Genomic DNA, 23,514 nt, shown 5'->3' on the forward strand with positions numbered 1-23,514 from the left:
CCCACATTTCTCAGACTCTCTCAGGGGAGCAGATCAGATTTTGCAAAGTTTGCAAGTTCCGTGTGCGAATTTTCAGACAAGTTTTGGGTTGGTTTTTTTTTTCCCCTTGGATCTCTGGAGAGCACAGCAAGGGAGTGGGGGGGGGGGAGGGCAGGAGAGGGGAGGAGCGGGAAGGGAGGGTTTGGAGCCGGGAATTCTGACATCGACACGATTAATGGCCCTTGTGGGAGCTGCACACAGAGCCCCTTATGTGTCCCCGCATAAAGGCTGGGTCAGCAGTGTGTGCAAACAGCACAGGGATCAGCAGATCGCCAGGATAATGGAATCCCTCGGGAAAGGCCGGGAAGGGGGAGGGATTGGGGATTGCGAGTGTTACCACAGTGAAATGGAGACCCCCGCAGGGTCCCAGAGGGGATTTCGGGAGAGGCTGCGGGATCCCTGGCACTGTGCGAGCAGGGAAAGGGCTCTCCAGGCTCTCTCCTGCCAGGAATGAGCTTTTCCAAAGGAAACCAGGCTGGGTTGGGCTGTGGGTCTTGGGATAAGGGTGTGCTCCCCCAGGAGCCGGAGCTGCCAAAGGGTTTGGGGGTTTTCTTCTCTGTCGTCTGGGAATGGGGTGTCCCCCACTCTTGGTTAAGGACTTTTCCCAAAGGATTGGGGCAGGTGCTGTCACCTCCCTCCAGCTTCCTCCTGGGAAATCCTGGATTTCCCTGTACCCCTCTAGACTTGGCCGTGGAGACTGGGAAAGGAAATCCAGCAAAACTTAGGCTGGTTCTGGCTTTGATCTTGGCCCAAGGAGTTCAAAAGTGTTCATTTGGTGGCCGTGTAGGATCAGGGATATTTGGAGCCTGGGAAAGCGGCTCATTAAGGGAATGAAGCCACCCGGGGTTTGGAATGTGTGAATTCCCCCGTTTTAGTTTTGCATGCTTTGCCCTAATTGCTCTTCCTCGTGTAGGTGGGCACGAGCTGTCGAGCAGGGGGTAAAAAATGGATATTCCTGTGGTAAATAATGGAAAAAACAGAGTTTCGAGGGACAGCAGAGTTTAGGGATGGGGTGAGAGTTGCACGAGGGACGTTGGAGAGGAAGGGAAGAGCCCCAAAATGCCAGGGAGAGCACAAACCTTTCCGAAGGCTGGGAGAAAGGAGGGAGGCAAGGGAATGCCAAATAAATAAACAAATTAATTAAAGAATTAAATAGCGAAAGCTTTTCCCTTGTCCCAAGCTGGGATCTCCCAGTCCCTCCCTGCTCCCAGGCACTCCGTGAGGAGGCTCCTGCCAGGGCCGTGCAGCAGCTGCTCTCCGAGGCACATTCCTGCTGCCTTTCCCATTCCAGCAGCCTGGCACGGGCAGCTTCTTCCCACCACTTGGGAGGCTGCCGGCCCTTGGCGGATTTTCTGGATATCAGGGCGGATCTTCCACTGGCTCTTGGGATCTGCAAACATCACTCAAGTCAAGGAGAAAAAAAAAAAAATAGCCCCACACACACATAAATCCACATGGACACATCCAGCAGGGAATCTTCCCCCACCTCGGGGGCTCTCTTCTGTTTCGACTGAGTTTTTAAGCCACAAGTTGAGTTTTGGGTTAAAAATGGCTCTAAAGCAGCAGGGCCAGCTCAGATCAGGGGTTTTGGGGATGTTTACGAGGCATGGAGGGACAGGACAAGGGGGAATGGTTCTAAACTAGAAGAGGGACAGCTTAGATGGGATGTCTGGGAGAAATTCCTTCCTGTGAGGGTGGGGAGGCCCTGGAACAGCATTCCCAGAGCAGCTGTGGCTGCCCCTGGATCCCTGGCAGTGTCCAAGGCCAGGTCGGACAGGGCTTGGAGCAGCCTGGGACAGTGGAAGGTGTCCCTGCCCATGGCAGGGGTGGCACTGGGTGAGCTTTAGGGTCCCTCCCAACCCCAACCAGTCTGGGATTCATTCCGTGATTCCATGAAGGGCCTCACCAACATCTGCCCGTCCTCCTTGTCCCAGAGCTCCAGGTGTGAGGTGGGGGCAGAGGTGAAGAGGGGTTTGTGACCCCAAAGAGGGGCTGGAGAGCGGCTGCCTCACATCTGGTCCTTGTTCCGCTCATTCCCTGGATCACTCCTACTCCTACTACTATTCCTACTCCTACTCCTATTCTTACTCCTACTCCTATTTCTACTCCTACTCCTATTCCTATTTCTACTCCTACTCCTACTTCTAGTCCTATCCCTACTCCTATTCCTATTCCTACTCCTATCCCTACTCCTATCCCACTCCTATTCCTACTCCTGCTCCTACTCCTACTCCTACTCCTACTCCTACTCCTACTCCTATTCCTATTTCTACTCCTACTCCTACTTCTAGTCCTATCCCTACTCCTATTCCTATTCCTACTCCTATCCCTACTCCTATCCCACTCCTATTCCTACTCCTACTCCTACTCCTGCTCCTACTCCTACTCCTACTTCTGTTCAGACTCCTACTCCTGCTCCTACTCCTACTATTATTCCTACTTCTACTCCTACTGCTGTAGGAGTATACCTATTCCTACTCCTATCCTACTCCTACTCCTACTCCTACTCCTACTCCTACTCCTATTCCTATTTCTACTCCTACTCCTATTCCTAGTCTTCCTCCTCCTTCTATTCTTACTCCTACTCCTACTCCTGCATCATACTCCTACTCCTACTCCTACTCCTATTCCTACTCCTACTCTACTCCTATTCCTAGTCCTCCTCCTCCTCCTATTCTTACTCCTACTCCTACTCCTACTCCTGCATCATATTCCTGTGCTGGAATCCCACTTTGATGCTCCCTGGACAAATCCAAGCAGGTTTGTCCGTTTCTCTCTGCTCCTCTCTCCTCTCTTGGCCTCTCCATGTGGAAGGAGAATTCCCCCCAGTGCTGCTCCTTCTCCCCCATCCCTGGGAGCTCCCATTCCATCCCCTCCTCCCTGTGGGAAGCTGCTGGCTCCGTCAGACCTTCCTGGCAGGGCCTGGAGCCCGGCTGGGCACGCAGCTGTCGGGATAACTGGAAGTTTGACACGTTGACAGCTCATAAAACCCACGAGCTGAACAAGCAGACGGGGCCTGGGGGGAGCCGCTCCCAGCTCCGGTTTCTCGGAATATCCTGGGAGGCTGAGAGGGGTTTTGGCCGGGTCACGGCGGTGTCGGGGTGCTTGGGATGAAGCATTCCAGCTCAGGCTTCCAAACGGATGAGCTGTTAACAGGTTAATCCCAAACTGAGCAGAGCCAGGGATGAGCCTGAGTGGATTTCCGGGGGAATCAGGATGGCGGTGGGCAGCCAGTGGAAATTCCAGGGATTTGTGCTTGTGCCAGGCAGTGTCCTGACTCACAGGCCCAAACTGAAGGAATTCTCACCCATCTGTGAGCTCCCCTTTCCACCCTCCCAGAAAACAACCCATGAATGTCCCGAGCATTCATGGATTTGGGAATTAGCAGGAATTCACTCTGTTAATTTAGTGGGAGCTTTGATTTTGATCTTGGATGTTTTCTGGGATTCTTTCACCCGTTTTTTTAATTATCTCACGTTTTGATGTGGGGAAAAAAAAACCCTTAGAAGGGATTCTGTGACAGCTTTGAAGCTTTTCTCCCTGGCATTCCTGGTGGAGGGACTGTTTCCCAGAACAACTCATTTCCCATAAACAATGGGGAATTTGTTTGTGGAGTAGTTTTCAGCAGGAAAATCCTTTTGCCAGGAGATTCTTCTGTAGGTGTAGAAATGACCTCTCCAAACGATGCTGATGTCACAAAAGCCACCAGATCCATCAGCCACGAGGCTGGGGAGCTGGAATTAATCCTTGTCCTGGACAATCCCAGCTGTGGACTGGTTTGCCCAAAGCTGCTCCATTTTTAGGGCAGGTTACCAACAACCCTCGCTGCCGAATCCTGTTATTTCACCAGCAGCAAGAAATAGAACTTAAAACTCTCCAAATTATCCCCTTCAGCCTCAAGTCACCTGGAAATTTCCCCACTGGGAACGTTTCCCACAAATATTCCCTGCCGTGAAGGCTCTCCCTTTTTTCCTGGTGCTGCGCCGAGTCAGATGTGGCAGGCTCTGAAGTTTTACATCCAAAAAACAGCCAAAATTGTTCCCAAAAAACCCCCCCAGAGGGTGTTTTTTGGCTCCTCAGCATCACCTGGGGGTGACTCAGGTGGTCACAGCTGGGTGTGAGTGGGTTTGGGATTCTGGCTCCTCCATGGGGGATTCCTGGGAATACAGGAGGTGGGAGCACTGTGATGCTGATTTTTTGATACAAATCCCCAGGAAATTCCCTGCACTGGGAAACTCTCATTTCAATCCCAAATTAAAGCAGGCAGCAGAGTTGCGAGCTGGTGCTTTATCAATCCTTTTCCTGGTGGATCCCTGGCGATTCCCACCCGGCAGAAAATGCCTCTGCTGGTTCATAAAAGGGCTCGGAGTAATCCTGGAGTCTGGGAGCATTCCACAGAAATGTGGGTTTTCTGAGACATTTCCCAACTGCAGGGAATGAACGGCCTCGTTCTGCACAGGGCTGCACCGATTTATGGCCGCAGGGTCCGTCCCATTGGCCCAAGCCCAAACAGGGCCTCCCTGGGGGCTTTTAGGAGCAGAATTTTACCCCAAAATTCCCAGCCCAACCAGGGCATGGACCAAAATCTTTGTGCTCCCAATCCGGAACCTCTGGTTCCAGCCCAGTAAAGACCAGTAAGGGTCCAGTGGCCAAGGCCTTCCTCGAGTCCCAGCCATGCTCACACCAGGGTTAGGCGGAGATAATCAGGGAAGCAAAACACGGGGTGTGGTTTGGATTTTATATTTGATTTTAGCAACGCCTCCTCTGAGAGCTGAAATCATCCCTGGGAAATAGAAATTGTAAAATGCCGAGCTGGGAAACACCGTTTGCAAAGAGTGTCCAAAAGCTGTTGAATTCCATGGGAATATAATTTTATTATTTATAAATGTCATTAACTTCTGTGCTACGGGGCAAAGCTGCGTCAAGGGGCAAGGTTGGGCTTGGAGCTGGGAATTCCTGGCTTTAGGATGTCTCACCTGGAAGTGGACACCTCTATCCCACTCCCCTCTATCCCCTTCCCCCTCTATCCCACTCCCCTCTATCCCATTCCCCCTCTATCCCACTCCCCTCTATCCCACTCCCCTCAATCCCACTCCCCTCTATCCCACTCCCCTCTATTCCACTCCTCCTCTATCCCACTCCCCTCTATCCCACTCCCCTCAATCCCACTCCCCTCTATCCCACTCCCCTCAATCCCACTCCCCCTCTATCCCACTCCCCTCTATTCCACTCCTCCTCTATCCCACTCCCCTCTATCCCATTCCCCCACTATCCCACTCCCCTCAATCCCACTCCCCTCTATCCCACTCCCCTCTATCCCACTCCTTCTCTATCCCACTCCCCTCTATCCCACTCCCCTCTATCCCATTCCTTTATCCCACTCCCCCTCTAACCCATCCTGGAGTATGAAATCCATCCCTGGCCACAAAATGTTCCCACCATGAGGAGGATTTGAAGGGAGGGACGGCCTCGGCTCAAGGAAGTGTTTGTAGGAACATTGCAGGAGTGGAGGAACCAATGTCCCGGTGAATATTTCCCTGCTGACCAGGGCTTATTAAACCAAAACCAGGTGGTTTGCCAAAAAAAAAACCCCCTCACTTGTTTATTGAAATCCCATAAAGAGCTGCCACCTCCAGGAACTGGGAGATGCCGGCAGAAACTGAGACTGAATCCATTGGATGATCTCATTTGTGAGGAGCCATTTGTTCTGCTCCACTAACCTGGTTTTGTATTTAATACTTAATTTCTAATATTTAATTTTTATCTCCACCCCATCGCCCAGCAGAGCCAGAGGCTCAGCACTCAACCACAGTAGGGACAGCAGGAAAAAAAACCCTCGGGCCCCAAATCTGGGATTTTTTTTCCTGTCGTGTCTGGAATTCTCTCCGTGGCCTCAGTGACGTCCCTGATGTCACAGCCAGCGGAGGAAACATCACCACTGAAGTGCTGTGTGGATCTACAGGATCCCACCAGCACATCCCAACCCTTCCCACCTGGAATGATGGAGCGGGGAATATCCCTGGCGTGTCCCCAGCTTGAGTTCCTCCCTAAAACCCTTCTGCATCCCCTGATTTCCAGCATTGATGGCGTGGACAATGCCCTGCTCTGGTTCAGGAGAGCTGGAGAGGCCCTGACCCGGCAGAATCCCCTTTATCCAGCTGGGAAGGGCCCTCATCTGACCCTGTGGAATGTCTGGGGTGTGCTGAGGCCATACAAGAGCCTTTCCCACCTGGCTCCTGCGGCCCCTGAGCACAAACAGGTGCTGCAGCCCCTCCGCCCTGCACAGGCACAGCTTGGCTTTCCCAGCCCTGTTTCCAGTTATTTTCTCATCCATCCCATCCATCTTTCTCCCACATCAAGTCCTGATTAGGCCGAGCAGGAGCACAACAGGCTTTTTTTTTTTTTTTCCGCTCCTACAGGAGGCTCTTCTTGACCTTCCTTTCCTCTCCTTGTCTGACAAATTGTGGGAGCTGACCCATAGCTGGGATAATTCGCTCCAGCCCCATCCTGGCAGGCAGCTGCTTCTGCAGGGATGAGCTGGGGAGCATTCCCAGCCTCGTGGTTCCCATCCGTGGGAGGACTGGATATTCAGGATATCCAGGAGCAGGAGCAGTGGCACAGTGATTGATTGTCCTACCTGGATGTGACCAGACCTTGGAGAACTCCTTGGATTTCTGCTTCCCATCTTTTTCCATGAGGTTTTTATAACACAGCTTTCTGTTTAAGACATGATTTGGGAGCTGATCAACAGGGAAAAACCCCAAATGTAGCGGGTGCAAAGTGTTGTTCCCAGTCCGTGCTGTGCTCCCATTCCCATGGAAAAGAGCCCTGGCTGTGACCAGACCACGGAGAACTCCTTGGATCTCTCCTTCCCGGCTTTTTCCATGAGGGCATTCCCGTCTCTGCTCCCCCTCAGCAGCACCACGTGGTTTTTATAACACATTTTTTTAAGACATGAGTTGGGAGCTGATCCGCAGGGAAAAATCCCAAATGTAGCGGGTACAAAGTGTTGTTCCCAGTCCGTGCTGTGCTCCCATTCCCATGGAAAAGAGCCCATGGACTCAGCCCAGGACACAGAAATCCCCATGGGGATCTGCCCTTTGGAAGAACAAGCAGGTGCTGATTCTCCTGCTGCTGAGTTCTTCCCACAGCCCCTTCCCCAAGCGCTGGCCCCAAACTCTTAATTTTTATCTCCACCCCATCACCCAGCAGAGGCTCAGCACTCAACCACAGTAGGGACAGCAGCAAAAACCCCTTGGGCCCCAAATCTGGGATTTTTTTTCCTGTTCTGTCAGGAATTCTCTCCGTGGCCTCAGTGATGTCCCTGATGCCACAGCCAGCGGAGGAAACATCACCACTGAAGTGCTGTGTGGATTTACGGGATCCCACCAGCACACCCCAACCCTTCCCACCCCGCTTTTCCCACCAGCCGAGAAAAAAAACCTCTCCAGCAGCTCCCAAACTTCCTCCTCTTCCTCCTCCCGGTTGGAGCAGGCCCAGCCTCCACCCCAGGCTCGCCATGGTGTAACAGGATCCTGTGGCAGGGGAATCTTTCGGGGCTGATAAACCCCGAACAGCCGGGAACTGAAGGCAGGTTCCCTTTGAAGTGCACCTCGCATTACAGCGAGCTGCTCCAGCCTCGGGATTTGAACCACCAATAAAATGATTTACGAGCATAAAAGGCCCGAGCCACCTTTGAGGCGGGGGAAGGGGAGGAATTGCAAACGTCATTAGCTGCAAAGGCTCTGCTTTTTCTTCTCCGGGTTAGAAACGAGGGGCAGAACCGACCTGTTCGGGCCATGAAACGTCGCTGCCTCTGCATGGGGAGATAAATCCCATCAGGGGCTTTGTGCGAGGTTTCGGTGCCCGTGGGGCTGCAGCCTCCAGCCAGGCTCTGTGGGAAGCGCAGCTTTAAACTCTCGGGAATCTCTTTGTGGTGCAGGTGGAGTTTTTGGTGTTATCATTAATTATTTGTTTGGCCGCGCCGCTCCAACAAACGCCGAGATCTCGTGCTGGCTCCGGCGCCTTCCGGAACGAGAGAGCCTCAATCTCAGCTGGCTGAGTGTGGAAATCAGCCAAAATGTAAAAAATAGGGGGTTTATCCTCAGTTTAACCCCATGGTTTGTGTGAGGACTCAAACTGGTTGACTTCAATCCCAAAAATCCCACAGTTTTCCTGGAGTCACAGGAGGAGAGTAATTAGGAACAGGATTTCTTTGCTCATAATCCTCCCTCTTGGAGTTTATCTCCCCTTTCTTCTCAAACACTGTGGACCAAAGTGGCTCATCCCCAAGACTTTTTTGGTTGACTCTACCTGGTTGTAAAAGGATCCAGAGTATCCTTTTATCTCCATATAAAATACAGGAATTACCCTGGATGGGGGAAGCAGGACGGGAGGTGCCGCTCTCACACAGGTGGATTTTAATCCCGAACAGATTTAAAGCGTAAATGAGACAAAAATCACCTCGCACGGGGCATAAAACAGCACAACTCTGTTCCAAGTTGTGGTTTGATCACACATTTCCCACGTCAGACAGACCCCAGGGCAGCCAAGTCCTCCTGGGGGTGGTGTTGGAGAAACCTGTCCTGTCCTAGAACATCTCACTCCACATCTTCTTTCAGAGCACCTCACCCCGAGTGGATTTGCAACATCTGGCTCTTGGTTGGGAAAGAAAAAACCAACTTTCCCACCCTTGGGAAAGCCAAAAATCCCCGAAGTGGCTTTTGCATTCCTGGGGCTCAGTTTCTCTTTCCCTCTCCATCCCTGGGTTTGGATCTTGGTGATGGTTTTGCTTCAGGTGTTGGATTTCTTGTTCTGTTCTCGGCACTGGGGTCTTGATTTTTTTGGAGTGGGAGCTCTTCCAGCCCCAGCCTTTTCCTCTGTAAGGGGAAGGTTTATTTCTCTCCTTTTCCCCTGCAAAGACCCGGTTTCTTTCTCTCCTTTTCCTCACCAAAGACAAGGTTTATCTCTCTCCTTTTCCTCTCCAAAGTCAACTTTTATTTCTCTCCTTTTCCTCGCAAAGTTCAAGGTTTATTTCTCTCCTTTTCTCCTGCAAGGAGAAGGTTCAATTCTCTCATTTTCCTCTGCAAACAGAACTTTATCTCTCTCCTTTTCCTCTGCAAATTCAAGGTTTCTTTCTCTCCTTTTCCCCTGCAAAGACCTGGTTTCTTCCTCTCCTTTTCCCCTGCAAAGACCCGGTTTATTTCCCTCCTTTTCCTCACCAAAGACAAGGTTTATCTCTCTCCTTTTCCTCTCCAAAGTCAACTTTTATTTCTCTCCTTTTCCTCGCCAAGTTCAAGGTTTATTTCTCTCCTTCTCCCCTGCAAGGAGAAGGTTTGATTCTCTCATTTTCCTCTGCAAACAGAACTTTATCTCTCTCCTTTTCCTCTGCAAATTCAAGGTTTCTTTCTCTCCTTTTCCCCTGCAAAGACCTGGTTTCTTCCTCTCCTTTTCCCCTGCAAAGACCCGGTTTCTTTCTCTCCTTTTCCTTACCAAAGACAAGGTTACTTTTTCTCCTTTTCCCGTGCAAACAGAAGGTTTCATTCTCTCCTTTTCCCCTGCAAGGAGAAATCTTTTTTCCTCTCCTTTTCCTCACCAAAGACAAGGTTTATCTCTCTCTGTTTCCTCTCCAAAGTCAACTTTTATTTCTCTCCTTTTCCTCGCCAAGTTCAAGGTTTATTTCCTTTTCTCCTGCAAGGAGAAGTTTTAATTCTCTCATTTTCCTCTGCAAACAGAACTTTATCTCTCTCCTTTCCCTCTGCAAGGAGAAGGTTTCTGTCTCTCCTTTTCCTCGCCAAATTCAAGGTTTATTTCTCTCCTTTTCTTCTGCAAGGAGAAGATTTCATTCTCTCTTTTCCCTCTGCAAAGACAACTTTTATTTCCCTCCTTTTCCCCACCAAAGACCCGGTTTCTTCCTCTCCTTTTCCCCTGCGAAGATCCGGTTTCTTTCTCTCCTTTTCCTCTGCGAAGATCCGGTTTCTTTCTCTCCTTTTCCTCACCAAAGACAAGGTTCCTTTCTCTCCTTTTCCTGTGCAAAGAGAAGGTTTATTTCTCTCCTTTTCCCACCAAAGACATGGCTTTTTTCTCTCCTTTTCCTCTGCAAAGAGGAGGTTTATCTCTCTCCTTCTCCCCTGCAAAGATGAGGTTTATTTCTCCCCTTCTCCTCTGCAAGAAGGTTTGATTCTCTCATTTTCCTCTGCAAAGAGAACTTGATTCCTCTCCTTTTCCCCTGCAAATTCAAGGTTTCTTTCTCTCCTTTTCCCCTGCAAAGACCCAGTTTCTTTCTCTCCTTTTCCTCTGCAAGGAGAAGGTTTAATTCTCTCCTTTCCCTCTCCAAAGACAAGGCTTATCTCTCTCCTTTTCCTCTGCAAAAACAAGGTTTATTTACCTCCTCACATCCCAGAAACACTCAAGGTGTGGAATGGCACGACAGGAGCAGGCCAGGCCCACATCCCCAATTCCAGACTGGAATTACGCACACGTGCAGGATGAAAAAAGGGACCGGGGCAAACAAAAGGTTATTTCTTTATTCCTTTGTGCTGCTCCCTGCTCCCAGAACCTTCCACGGACCGGGCTGGATGAATTGTGAAGTGCTGCAGGCCTCGGGGTTCATTCACTGCTCTCCCCTCAACTCTGGCCCAGATTTGGGTGATTTGGGTGCCAGGAGTGGCCCCGGAGCCGCTGCCCCGCTGGCCCTGGTGGCTCGGAGCACATCGGATGTGAGGTGACCCATTTCTGTCACCCTTCTGGAGGGCTCTGCGCTCGCGGTGCCTCAGCCAGGCCAGAGCAGCTCTGGGGAAAGGAGGGGTTCGGTGCCAAGGACCTGCCAGGGCCCCACAAACCTCTCAGGGCCTCCATTTACACCGAGGCCTCAAAGGGAACTGGGGTTTCTTGTTTTCATTGTCTCGGGGTGGAAATAACAGCGTGAAATCAGGGCCTGCCCAGGCCTGGGCCCTGCCTGAGCCGTCACAGCCCCTACGAGCGGGGTTTGAGCAAACTGATCCCACAGCACCCCAGGAAATGGACACAGATCCAGGGAATCCCACAGCAATCCCTGCAGGAGGCTCAGGGGACACTTCCCAGTGAGCCAGAAGTCCCTGAGTGAAATTTGCCTTTTCCAGTCAGAAAAACTCCCAGGAGCAAGGAACAATGAACAGGCAACTCGATAAAAGGTGCCCACTTTGAGATTTGGATCCTGTTTGGGGCTCATGGGGTCAAATTTCTGCAGTGTCTGCGGAAGGGAGTTTGGGGAAGGAGTTTGGGGTTGACTCTGCAGGATTTGGGGAAGGAGTTTGGGGTTGTTTCTGCAGGATTTGGGGAAGGAGTTTGGGGTGGGTTCTGCAGGATTTGGGGAAGGAGTTTGGGGTTGTTTCTGCAGGATTTGGGGAAGGGAGTTTGGGGTTGTTTCTGCAGGATTTGGGGAAGGAGTTTGGGGTGGGTTCTGCAGGATTTGGGGAAGGGAGTTTGGGGTGGGTTCTGCAGGATTTGGGGAAGGAGTTTGGGGTTGTTTCTGCAGGATTTGGGGAAGGGAGTTTGGGGTTGTTTCTGCAGGATTTGGGGAAGGAGTTTGGGGTTGTTTCTGCAGGATTTGGGGAAGGGAGTTTGGGGTGGGTTCTGCAGGATTTGGGGAAGGAGTTTGGGGTTGTTTCTGCAGGATTTGGGGAAGGGAGTTTGGGGTTGTTTCTGCAGCATTTGGGGAAGGGAGTTTGGGGTTGTTTCTGCAGGATTTGGGGAAGGAGTTTGGGGTCGGCTCTGCAGGATTTGGGGAAGGGAGTTTGGGGTGGGTTCTGCAGGATTTGGGGAAGGGAGTTTGGGATTGTTTCTGCAGGATTTGGGGAAGGAGTTTGGGGTTGACTCTGCAGGATTTGGGGAAGGAGTTTGGGGTTGTTTCTGCAGGATTTGGGGAAGGGAGTTTGGGGTTGACTCTGCAGGATTTGGGGAAGGGAGTTTGGGGTTGTTTCTGCAGGATTTGGGGAAGGGAGTTTGGGGTTTTTTCTGCAGGGTTTGGGGAAGGGAGTTTGGGGTGGGTTCTGCAGGATTTGGGGAAGGGAGTTTGGGGTTTTTTCTGCAGCATTTGGGGAAGGGAGTTTTTTGGGGTTGGTCCCCCAGGTGTGGGAACCCATTTGCAAGCCCAGCTCCTGCTCTGAGGCTGAGCAGCTTGGGAACCTGATGGAGGGAGCAAGGGGGGGTTTCCCCCCTACTCTTGATTTTTGCTCCATTTTTCCTCATTGCTGTGAAATTCAATCGTGTTTTGCAGCCCTTTAGGCCTCCCAAAGCCCAGCAGCTGCGTTCTCATCTGGCTTGAAAGCTTATCCTTGTGAACCCCAAACAGAACCAGGCCTGGGAGCCCTCCCTGATCAAAAGAAGCAAACCCAGCCCAGGAGAGAGCTCAGGAGGCCCTTTTTGCTCTGCAGAAGGGAGATTGCCCCTGATAAAACACTCTGAGGAGCGGGGAAACCTTCGGGACATCGCGGCGAGCTGGCACCGGGGAGCTGCGGTTGTTGGGGTTGTTGTTAGGAATTCCTGCGGGCAGCCCAGGGACAGCAATTAGTTCTCGTGTTAATCAGCAGCAGCTCTGTCCTGAGCCCAGCACTGCTCGTTCCCACAGCTGGGTTGGGACAAGGGGATCACAAACACCCGGAGCGCCTTCTCGCATTTAGAAAATCTCCTCTGGAGCCTCGCAGGTGAAGCAGCGCTGCAGCAAAGCCGAGCCCAGACTTGCCCTGGCGTTAAGGCCGGGTTTATTTCAATGCAGAGGCTGCAGAACCGCTCTGGGCTGGCTGCAGAGCTCTGGTGGGCTTGGCACAGAGACAAGGCTGGGTTTATTTTAATGCAGAGGCTGCAGAACCGCTCTGGGCCGGCTGCAGAGCTCTGGTGGACTCGGCACAGAGACAAGGCTGGGTTTATTTTAATGCAGAGGCTGCAGAACCGCTCTGGGCTGGCTGCAGAGCTCTGGTGGGCTCGGCACAGAGACAAGGCTGGGTTTATTTTAATGCAGGCTGCAGAACCGCTCTGGGCTGGCAGCAGAGCTCTCGTAGGCAGGGCAGGGCTCAGCACAGAGACAAGGCTGGGTTTATTTTAATGCAGGCTGCAGAACTGCTCTGGGCCAGCTGCAGAGCTCTCGTAGGCAGGGCAGGGCTCAGCACAGAGACAAGGCTGGGTTTATTTCAATGCGGAGGCTGCAGAACCACTCTGGGCTGGCTGCAGAGCTCTCGTAGGCTCAGCACAGAGACAAGGCCGGGTTTATTTTAATGCAGAGGCTGCAGAACCACTCTGGGCTGGCTGCAGAGCTCTGGTGGGCTCGGCACAGAGACAAGGCTGGGTTTATTTTAATGCAGAGGCTGCAGAACCGCTCCGGGCTGGAAGCAGAGCTCTCGTAGGCAGGGCAGGGCTCAGCACAGAGACAAGGCTGGGTTTATTTCAGTGCGGAGGCTGCAGAACCACTCTGGGCTGGCTGCAGAGCTCTGGCAGGCTCAGCACAGACAGCAGCGATTGCTGCAGTCGGAAGAGCCGAGCCCCTGCGTTCCCCGCGGGCGGTTCTATCTCTTTAGCTTGTCTAACACCGCGAGCACGATGCTAATCTGGTTATTTATCCCTCCTAACAGTGCCGCTATTATGGCACTTAATCCTTCGGCAGAATTCCCAGCCTTGGCAGATAACGAGGCGAGATGGCCAGGTGGTAGCGGAGCATCTCTTTGGGATGGACTCTCCCGGAATACACAATCCCAATTATCCCTCTCCATCCCCCCCGCAGCTGGGAGCGGCATTTCCAGCCGCTTGAAATCCTGGGGGAGACGGGGGGTTTGGGGTCGTGTGGGAGAAGGAAATCAAGGAATGGAGGTGAGGATTCAGCACCACACATTGGGGTCTGGGCCCAGAAGCAGCTTGAGCCTGGGTTTGGGTTTGGGTTTGGACAGAAGGTGCTGCCATCAGGTGGGGTGTGGCAGAACTCAGGTGTCACCCGTGGGGCCTTTCCTCTCCTGTCCGGGTGTGGATCAGCCAAAGAAAGGGAATTAAGGAACGGCAGTGAAAATTCACAAATCTGTGTCCAGCAGTGACTTGAGCCTGGTTTTAGATCTGAGTCTGACAGGGACTTGAACCCATTTTTTTCCGGTTCTGTGAGATACTTGAGCAGCCTGGGTGGGGTGGGCAGAGCTCAGGTGTCACCCGTGGGGTGTTTTCTGTCCCCCCAGGTGTGGTTCAGCCGCAGAAAGGAAATTAAGGAATGGAGATGAATACTCCAAATCTGAATCTGGCAGTGGCTTCAATCCATTTTTTCCCAGTTCTGTGGGATGGGTTCCCATGAGCAGCCCGGGTGGGGTGGGGCAGAGCTCAGGTGTCACCCGTGGGGTGTTTTCTGTCCCCTCAGGTGGGGCGGGCAGAGCTCAGGTGTCACCCGTGGGGTGTTTTCTGTCCCCTCAGGTGTGGTGGGCAGAGCTCAGCTGTCACCTGAGGTGCACTAGTTTGAAAGCAAACCGGTGGGAGATCCCAAGTTCGAACTACAATTTAATAGGAAAATTAAGATAAAGGCAATGATACAGAAACACAGGCTCAAACTGGCAGAGTCAGGATACGACCGGACACCCAGTCAGGCAGGGTGGTGGTAGCAGTCCTATTAAATGGTGGCTGCAGTCCTTTTGAGGTGACAGATACAGTTCTGTTGAGGCGGTGATCCTGTAGAAGGGTCTGCTCTTCCTCTGAAGGTCCAGTGGTGGCTATGTAGCTCTTACCCTCTGGGAATCCAGTAGGTAAGGGCTGAGTGTGGTGTTCCAAACCTCAGATTATATCCAGGCAGGAATGCTTGGCTCCTCCCCCTGGGCAGAGCATCTCACAATGGCATGTGATGAGTCATGCAGTGAGGCTGGGTGGCCCATTAGCAGAAGATATCGCTCCGGAGGGAGTTATCAGGGATGTGCCACGGAAGAGACGAAGAGCCCTGCCCCAGCTGGTTCTAACAGCTGGTGAAGATGCTGATAGAGCACAGGCTTTTGGTTACGTCTTACGTTGTAACCTAAGACACGTGCGGCGCTTTCTGTCCCCCCCAGGTGTGGTTCAGCAACCGGCGGGCGCGCTGGCGTAAGCAGGCGGGAGCCAACCAGCTGGCGGCCTTCAACCACCTGCTGCCGGGGGGCTTCCCACCCACGGGAATGCCAGCGCTGCCCCCGTACCAGCTGCCCGACTCCACCTACCCCACCACCACCATCTCCCAAGGTGAGCTCCGCTGCTGCTTCCCTTTCCCACCTCCCCTCCGCTGGGTTGGGCGGTGTTGGAGCATCCCAGGCTGCTGGAATGGGATGGGCTTTAAGGGCCCTTCCAAGTCATTCCATGATTCTCCCATTGGGTCTTTCTGATCCGTGGCATCTTCCCTGTGGATGGGACAATTGTGAGTCTTGTGTGGTTTTCCTTTAGTTGGGAAAATCAGGTTTTTCCTCAAGTCAAGGGAAATTCCTCAGTTTTTTCCTCTGTCTCACATCCCTTCTGCTGCATCCCTGTGTCCCATGGCTGGAGTTTTGAACAAGGAGCACATCCAAGTAAATTGGGGATTGTGTGGGTGACCCCTCATTCTGGATAGATCTCCATTCCGGGGTTCAGCAGCGAGAATATTCCGGTGGAAGGAATATTGTTAAATCCAGTGGAAGGAATATCATTAATTCCAGTTGCCTTTGACCTTTACAAAAAAAGTCCCTTGGCAGCTGTCGGGATGTGCTCCTGTGTTATCCCCCAGGAGTTCGGAATGCGCAGTGGGAACATCCCCCCTGCTCCCCAAAGCTCCTGGGGGTGGCCCCACCTGTCCCTAGCCCAGTTGGGCGGACCTAAAGTTGTCCCCAGGCTGGCACTGAGGCCTCTGCCCAAATTCTCTTCTCTTTGGGGGGAAAACGAAGTGAAAACCCAGACATTTCCCGCCAGCTTCGCGGAGCGCGCAGTTGCTGGGAAACCCAGGATGGCTGAGCCGCCGTTCCCAAGGGTTTCCCAAGGGTTTCCCAGTTTCCTGGGGGGATCCCAGCCCGTTGGTGTCCCTGTGTCCCCGCAGACGGCGGCAGCACCGTGCACCGGCCGCAGCCGCTGCCGCCCTCCACCATGCACCAGGGCGGCCTGGCCGCCGCCGCCGACTCCAGCTCGGCCTACGGCGCCCGGCACAGCTTCTCCAGCTACTCCGAGAGCTTCATGAATGCCGCCGCACCCGCCAACCACATGAACCCCGTCAGCAACGGCCTCTCCCCGCAGGTACGTGCCCGCTTCCAGCTTTTTCCTGGTTCTGGGAGTGGGGAAACCTTTGGGACATCGCGGCGGTACTGGGGAGCTGTGGTTGTTGCTCTTGTTGTTGTTGTTGTTGTGGTTGTTGTTGTGGTCAGGAATTCCTGCTGGCAGCCCAGGGACAGCAATTAGTTCTCGTGTTAATCAGCAGCAGCTCTGTCCTGAGCCCAGCACTGCTCATTCCCACAGGTGGGTTGGGACAAGGGGATCACAAACACCCGGAGCGCCTTCTCGCATTTAGAAAATCTCCTCTGGAGCCCCCGTTTTGGGGGGGAACACACCCAGTTTATTGGGGGACGCTTCATTTTGGGGGAAAAACCTGGATATTGGGGGCTTAGTTGGTTAAAGCGCCTGGTTAAAGTAAACAGGAGATCCCAGGTTTGAATCCCAGTGGTGCCTTTTACCCAGACACCCCCTTTTTTGGGGGGGACAGCCCCTATTTACAGGGAACACTCCATTTGGAGGGAAACCCCCAAATTTTGAGCAAAACCCCCCGAATTCTGGGGGGAAAAAAACACAGTTTTGGGGGGTTTAGTTGGTTAAAGCACCTGGTTAAAGCAAACAGGCTCTGTCCTGAGTCCAGCACTGGTCATTCCCACAGCCATCTTAGGAAAACGGGATCAAAACCACCCGGAGCATCTCCGAAAACATTCCAGAGTGGGCGTGGCCCCTCTGATGGTGGATTTGATCCCAAGGACAGCACACGTGAGGGTTTACTCACCTCAGAGTTAATCCTGATTTGGACACAACCTGAAGCTTGTGCAAGTCTGGCTGGGCCACAAATCTGAGCTCAGAAACAGGAGATTTGGGAGGGAGAGCTGGGATTTAATTTGGGAAACCCCATGCAGACCGTCCTGCTGGTGCTCTGCACAAGGTGAGCTGTGGAGGAGGAAAGGAGTTCCCAAGCTCACCTGTGCTTCCAGGTGGAACTGAAAATGAGCAGCGTTATCCTGAGGGACACCAAATCCCTTTTTTCCCATTCCCAGTCACTCATGGGATACAGAGACACGTGAAGGGCAGCAGTTGTTTCAGAGGGATCAGTTTAGTTAGGATGGGAAACGCAAAATAAATCGGAATTAGGAGGCAAAACGAGGTGGGCACCTGCAGTGGTTTGGAGAGGAGTCCAGCAAGGGACACCAGGGGGGATGTGGATTTTAAGGTCCAGCAGTTTGGGATCTCTCGAGTGTGGAAACAAACGCGGAGTGTCCATGGAAAGAGGGAGGTTTCGCAGCTTCTTTTGGCTTGGAATGGGAAACGTTGAAATGTGACTGGCATGGGGCTGGATGGGAAAATCCTGAAATGTGACTGGCACGGGGCTGGATATGGCTCCAAACAGGGAAATTTCGGGGAGAATAGGCAGATATCCCTCTGACAAGGGATTTCTGAGAGCACCGGGCTCGGCAGAGGAGGATACAGCTTGGGATTCAAAGGCAGGCCCGGGTTAGCTGGGCCAGGGCCCGGGATTAACTCAGATGATCCCAAGTGCAATTTATCCCCGTGGAATAAGTCAGGGATGAGATGCCTGGGATGAGCCCCAGGCGCAGACAAGGCCATCCTGCAATTTCCATTTCCCTTCATCCCCTCCTTCCCAGTCCCGCGGAATCAGGGGCTCATTGAAAGGACCAGACCGTGGCTTTTCCTCTGCTTATCCCAATCCCAAATTCCCCTGCCCGCAGGCTCCGGCTGGGGACAGATATCCCTGAGCCCATAAGCCCTTTGTACGGGAAAGAGAGGATCCTTTATCTGGCGGGCCTGAAGAAAAGAGAGCTTTGCACCCCCAGGAAGGGCAGATTCCCATTTTCCCGATGCTTTTAATCATGCGAGGGCCAAGATATCAGCGTGGAAATTCGTCTGTTCCTTTTGTGCCTAACCCAGGTTATTTCCCGACTGCTTTATATTCCCTGCTCAAAAATTCCTGCCTTTCTAAGCCCTCTGCTGTTCCTAGTGGAAGGAGACAAGAAATGCTCCCGACAGGATGGAGGAACTCCTGGATTTGCCCTCTTTTAGGGGAGGGAAGTTTCGGGATGTGGCTTTGTGGGGTGCTCTGTATCATTTATTAATTGTGCTGAGCGCAATCCAGCTCTGCCACGGCATTCCAGGGAAAACCCGGCACAGCTCCGCCCTCTCCAGCTTCTCGGCAGGGGGAAGGATCATCCAGAGGGAAGAGGGAGTTCCCTGTCATGGGCAGGGACACCTTCCACTAGGCCGGGTCGCTCCAAACGCCGTCCAGCCTGGCCTCAAACTCGGTTTTAAGCCCAGTTCTGTCCTGATCAGGATCTGCCAGCCCTTCAGGAGCTGTGGGCTGAGGGAGGGGAAAGAAGGGAATGAAGCTGAGAATTACAGGACAAAAGTGGGGCCACTTCAGCTGGTGCTGGGAGATCCCCTGGGAGGCAGGAAAAACCAAACTGGGAGCTGAGGAGGATGAATTTGTCTCTGCTTTCCCCCTCGGCAGCAGCAGCAGGAGGAGATTTCTTGGCACTTTAGACAAGGAAAGGGGCCGGGAGCTCCCAGCTTTTGCTCCCTCTCCAGTTACCCCGGGATTGGATTCCCGGCCGGAATCCGCAGGCTGTGCCAGCAGCTGGAATCGTGCAGGAGCAGCGCAGCATCCCCGTTCCCAAACAGAAGAGGGGGATTTGGGGTGGCTCATTCCCCTCACACCCCCTCCGGAGCAGATCCTGCGGGAGCTCTGCCTAAACTCCATGTGGGAATGGCCGTGTTCGTTCCTTGTTTTCCAGCCGCACAAAGCCCGGCTCAGCTGCTGGAGCCTCCCGGCTTTTCCCAGGTGGTTGCGCCTCAATCCCAGAGCTCAGCTGGGAATTTTAGGCTCCCATGACTTCATCCCACAACAAATGGGTTTTGTGCCACTTCACCCGAAAACACCGGCTTGGCTGGGCAGAGCTGGCACAGGTTAAACCCAGCTGGAAGTTAAGCCCAACCCAGCTCCTTGCTCAGCCCCCGTTTCTCACTTCCAGCCCTGGAATGGGAAGAGAACCAAAGTGGAACTTTGTGTGTTGAGATAACAGGAATTCCATAATTGAGAATGAAGTGAAATACAGTGAGAATGGTTAATAATGATAATGCCAATGATGATGATAATAATAATAATAATAATGATAATAATGATAATAATGATAATAATGATTAGAATGATTATAATAATGATAATGACAATAGAAAGGGAAAACCTTTTTTAATAAAAAGGGGAAAACCAAGTTTTTTGGGATGGAGCAGGGATTTGGGATAGAGCAGGAATATGGGATGGAACAAGGATTTGAGGTGGAGCAGGGATTTGGGGTGGAGGCAGGATTGGGATGGAGCAGGGATTTGGGGCAGAGCAGGGATTGGGATGGAGCAGAGATTTGGGATGGAGTAGGGATTTGGGATGGAGCAGGGATTTGGGATGGAGGCAGGATTGGGATGGAGCAGGGATTTGGGATGGAGCAGGAATTGGGATGGAGCAGGGATTTGGGATGGAGCAGGGATTTGGGATAGATCCCTGCTGGGACAGCCTCTGTGAGGGGGAGATTTTGGGCACGCAACCAAGCTCAAGCAGAACAAGGCCAGGCCTAAGACACCCTGAGCCAGGCCTTGCCTCACCCTGGCAGTGAAAACAAACCCTGCATCCAGCTGAGGTGCAGACCCAGCTCAACCTAGGCCAGGCCTGGCCTAGAATCATCCCTCCCTGAGCTGGGATAAGGCTTGGGACAAATCAAATCCTGATAAATCTTAGAATAATCCCGTAGAATTTGGCTTGGGAGGGACCTTAAAGCTCATCTGATCCCAACCCCCTGTCACAGGCCTGGACAACTTCCACTAGGCCGGGTCGCTCCAAACCCCATCCAGCCTGGCCTTAAACTCGGTTTTAAGTCCAGTTCTGCCCTGATCAGGATCTTCAGGAGCTGTGGGTGCTCGGCTGGGGGCTGAGGGGGGTAAAGAAGGGAACAAAGCTGAGAATTACCGGCCAAAAGCGGGGCCACCTTGGCTGGTGCTGGGAGATGCCCTGGCGGCCTCACCAGCAGCAGAGAAATCAGGGTTTTCCTGTATTTTCTGCTGCTTTTCCCCTCCAGCCTCCTCTGCCACATCCCTTCTGCCTTTCCCAATGTCCCCATGGGGTTTTTGGACCGTTTGTTCCTACAATTTCTGCTGCTCTTTGGGATCCGGGCCTACGCCTTAAATCCGTGCGACCGCTCCCTGCAGAGCTTTGGGGCCTCGCAGGGCTTCTCCAAAGCCCCGAGAGCCCCAGTTTGGGGCAGGTGGAGCCGGGAACAGCTTAAACCGGACTTAAAAGGCAGGAATTCCGTGTGCTTCCAGGACTTGTTATCCCTGAGAGCTCCGAATCTCCGAACAGCCCCGCGGGATCTCCAGGGATTAAGACAATTCCAGAAGCGCAAAGAGCCAAGAGAAACTTGTTCCCCTGCTCGGAGTTGTTGCTTTAATTTTCTCAGGGCTTTCCGTGGCTTTATTTCTGTGCTCCCTGAGCGAATTCGTTCCCAGTGTCTGGAGGCTGGAGTCGGATTCCCAGTCCCTGTTTTGTCCCTGGGGTTTGGGAGCGTTCCTGGGAATTCCTTCCCTCAGTGCCACGGATCCCTCCTGGCTCTGGGAATTCCTTCTGTCATTTCCAGGGATGTTCCTGGCTCTGGGAATTCCTTCCCTCGGTTCCAGGGATCCCTCCTGGCTCTGGGAATTCCTTCCCTCATTTCCAGGGATGTTCCTGGCTCTGGGAATTCCTTCCCTCAGTTCCAGGGATGCCTCCTGGCTCTGGGAATTCCTTCTGTCATTTCCAGGGATGTTCCTGGCTCTGGGAATTCCTTCCCTCGGTTCCAGGGATCCCTCCTGGCTCTGGGAATTCCTTCTGTCATTTCCAGGGATGTTCCTGGCTCTGGGAATTCCTTCCCTCGGTTCCAGGGATCCCTCCTGGCTCTGGGAATTCCTTCCCTCAGTTCCAGGGATGCCTCCAGGCTCTGGGAATTCCTTCCCTCGGATCCAGGGATCCCTCCTGGCTCTGGGAATTCCTTCCCTCAGTTCCAGGGATGCCTCCAGGCTCTGGGAATTCCTTCCCTCGGTTCCAGGGATCCCTCCTGGCTCTGGGAATTCCTTCCCTCAGTTCCAGGGATGCCTCCAGGCTCTGGGAATTCCTTCCCTCGGATCCAGGGATCCCTCCTGGCTCTGGGAATTCCTTCCCTCAGTTCCAGGGATGCCTCCAGGCTCTGGGAATTCCTTCCCTCGGTTCCAGGGATCCCTCCTGGCTCTGGGAATTCCTTCCCTCATTTCCAGGGATGTTCCTGGCTCTGGGAATTCCTTCCCTCGGTTCCAGGGATCCCTCCTGGCTCTGGGAATTCCTTCCCTCAGTTCCAGGGATGTTCCTGGCTCTGGGAATTCCTTCCCTCATTTCCAGGGAACCCTCCTGGCTCTGGGAATTCCTTCCCTCAGTTCCAGGGATGTTCCCGGCTCTGGGAATTCCTTCCCTCATTTCCAGGGAACCCTCCTGGCTCTGAGAATTCCTTCCCTCAGTTCCAGGGATCCCTCCTGGCTCTGGGAATTCCTTCCCTCAGTTCCAGGGATCCCTCCCAGCTCTGGGAATTCCTTTCCTCGGTTCCAGGGATCCCTCCTGGCTCCGGCGAGGCTGCGCCGTTTCCCTCCCCTCAGTGCCACGGATCCTTTTCCATCTGGTGCCTTTTTTCCCTCCCGGTTTTTTTCCTTTCTGTCGGAGACACTGTGCCCGTAACAAGCATTCCAAATGAGCCTTGCTGGGCCAGGAGAAAGGGGAGGGGAAGAAAGAAGGGGAGGAGAGGATGAGATTTGGGGGGGGGGGGTGGGGGGGGTGTTTAAATAGCAAAGAATTAGGGGGGAAAAAAAAGAAAAAAAAAAAAATCTGATGCAAATCACTGGTAGAGAGAAAATTATGTGCAATTACCCGAGCGATACTGGGCAGCCGTGCCCACCCCAACCAACAAGATCTCATTAACAAGCAGAAAATAAGATTGAAATGGTGTGTAAAAGAGCTGAAAAATGAATTTGAATGCTGCATTTGTCCACAATTACCCCCTCGTTCACACATATTTTATTGCAATTTTTTTATTATTCTTAATCTTTCCATCCCTCAAAGCAGATTGGGAACATCCCGGCATTACGGTTGCTGAGGGAGGAAGCATTAAGGATTCCCCGTTTCCCCTGAAAGGAGACCCTTCTCCCGCTCGAATTTTCCAGGGTTGGTTTTGGCCGGATCAGGATTCATTTCCCGGCGTCTCCGGGTGTAGAGACACGTTCCTGGCTCACCCCTTAGCCCGCACACCGGGGGCATCCTCCACCTCCTTTTCCCATCGCTCCTTCGCCTCTTTCCTTTCCCCATCCAGCCTTTTCCCTGCGCTCCCTCTGCCTCCTCCGCCAGCATTCCCGTTTCTCCAGAGGATCCTGATCCCCTCCGCCGTGTCCTTGGCCAGTGTCCCTTTCCCGAGTCTCAGCATCCTTCACATCCCGTTCCTTCCCCTCCTCAGCCTCCCCGCGACCTTGGGGCGGGCTGAACGCGGAATTCCTGCTAAATCCTCGTCCTTGCTTTGCCAGGGCTTGGAAAAGGAGCGCGGCAGCTCCAGGTTTCTCTGAGAAAGTCAGGAAAGGAGCGCGGCAGCTCCAGGTTTCTCTGAGAAAGTCAGGAAAGGAGCGCGGCAGCTCCAGGTTTCTCTGGGAAAGTTGGGAAAGGAGCGCGGCAGCTCCAGGTTTCCCTGGGAAAGTCAGGAAAGGAGCGCGGCGGCTCCAGGTTTCTCTGAGAAAGTCGGGAAAGGAGCACGGCAGCTCCAGGTTTCCGAGGGAAAATCGGGAAAGGAGCGCGGCGGCTCCAGGTTTCTCTGAGAAAGTCGGGAAAGGAGCGCGGCAGCTCCAGGTTTCCCTGGGAAAGTCGGGAAAGGAGCGCGGCAGCTCCAGGTTTCTCTGGGAAAGTTGGGAAAGGAGCACGGCAGCTCCAGGTTTCCGAGGGAAAATCGGGAAAGGAGCGCGGCGGCTCCAGGTTTCTCTGAGAAAGTCGGGAAAGGAGAGCGGCAGCTCCAGGTTTCCCTGGGAAAGTTGGGAAAGGAGCGCGGCAGCTCCAGGTTTCCCTGGGAAAGTCGGGAAAGGAGAGCGGCAGCTCCAGGTTTCCGTGGGAAAGTCGGGAAAGGAGAGCGGCAGCTCCAGGTTTCCCTGGGAAAGTCGGGAAAGGAGCGCGGCAGCTCCAGGTTTCCCTGGGAAAGT

General features: G+C 53.2%; 1 protein-coding gene across 3 annotated transcripts in view; it reads left to right on the forward strand.

The window, feature by feature from the left end:
- The window catches only part of PAX7 (paired box 7), a 133,526-nt gene that overhangs the window by 64,914 nt on the left and 45,098 nt on the right, over window positions 1-23,514 (forward strand). For all 3 annotated transcript variants that reach the window (XM_069034822.1, XM_069034820.1, XM_069034821.1), the window contains exons 6-7: window positions 15,084-15,249; window positions 16,070-16,263. In XM_069034822.1, coding sequence (XP_068890923.1) covers window positions 15,084-15,249; window positions 16,070-16,263 — 360 coding nt within the window. The remainder of the gene's footprint in view (window positions 1-15,083; window positions 15,250-16,069; window positions 16,264-23,514) is intronic.

The sequence above is a fragment of the Aphelocoma coerulescens genome, chromosome 21, assembly GCF_041296385.1.
Source record: "Aphelocoma coerulescens isolate FSJ_1873_10779 chromosome 21, UR_Acoe_1.0, whole genome shotgun sequence".
Lineage (NCBI taxonomy): Eukaryota > Metazoa > Chordata > Aves > Passeriformes > Corvidae > Aphelocoma > Aphelocoma coerulescens.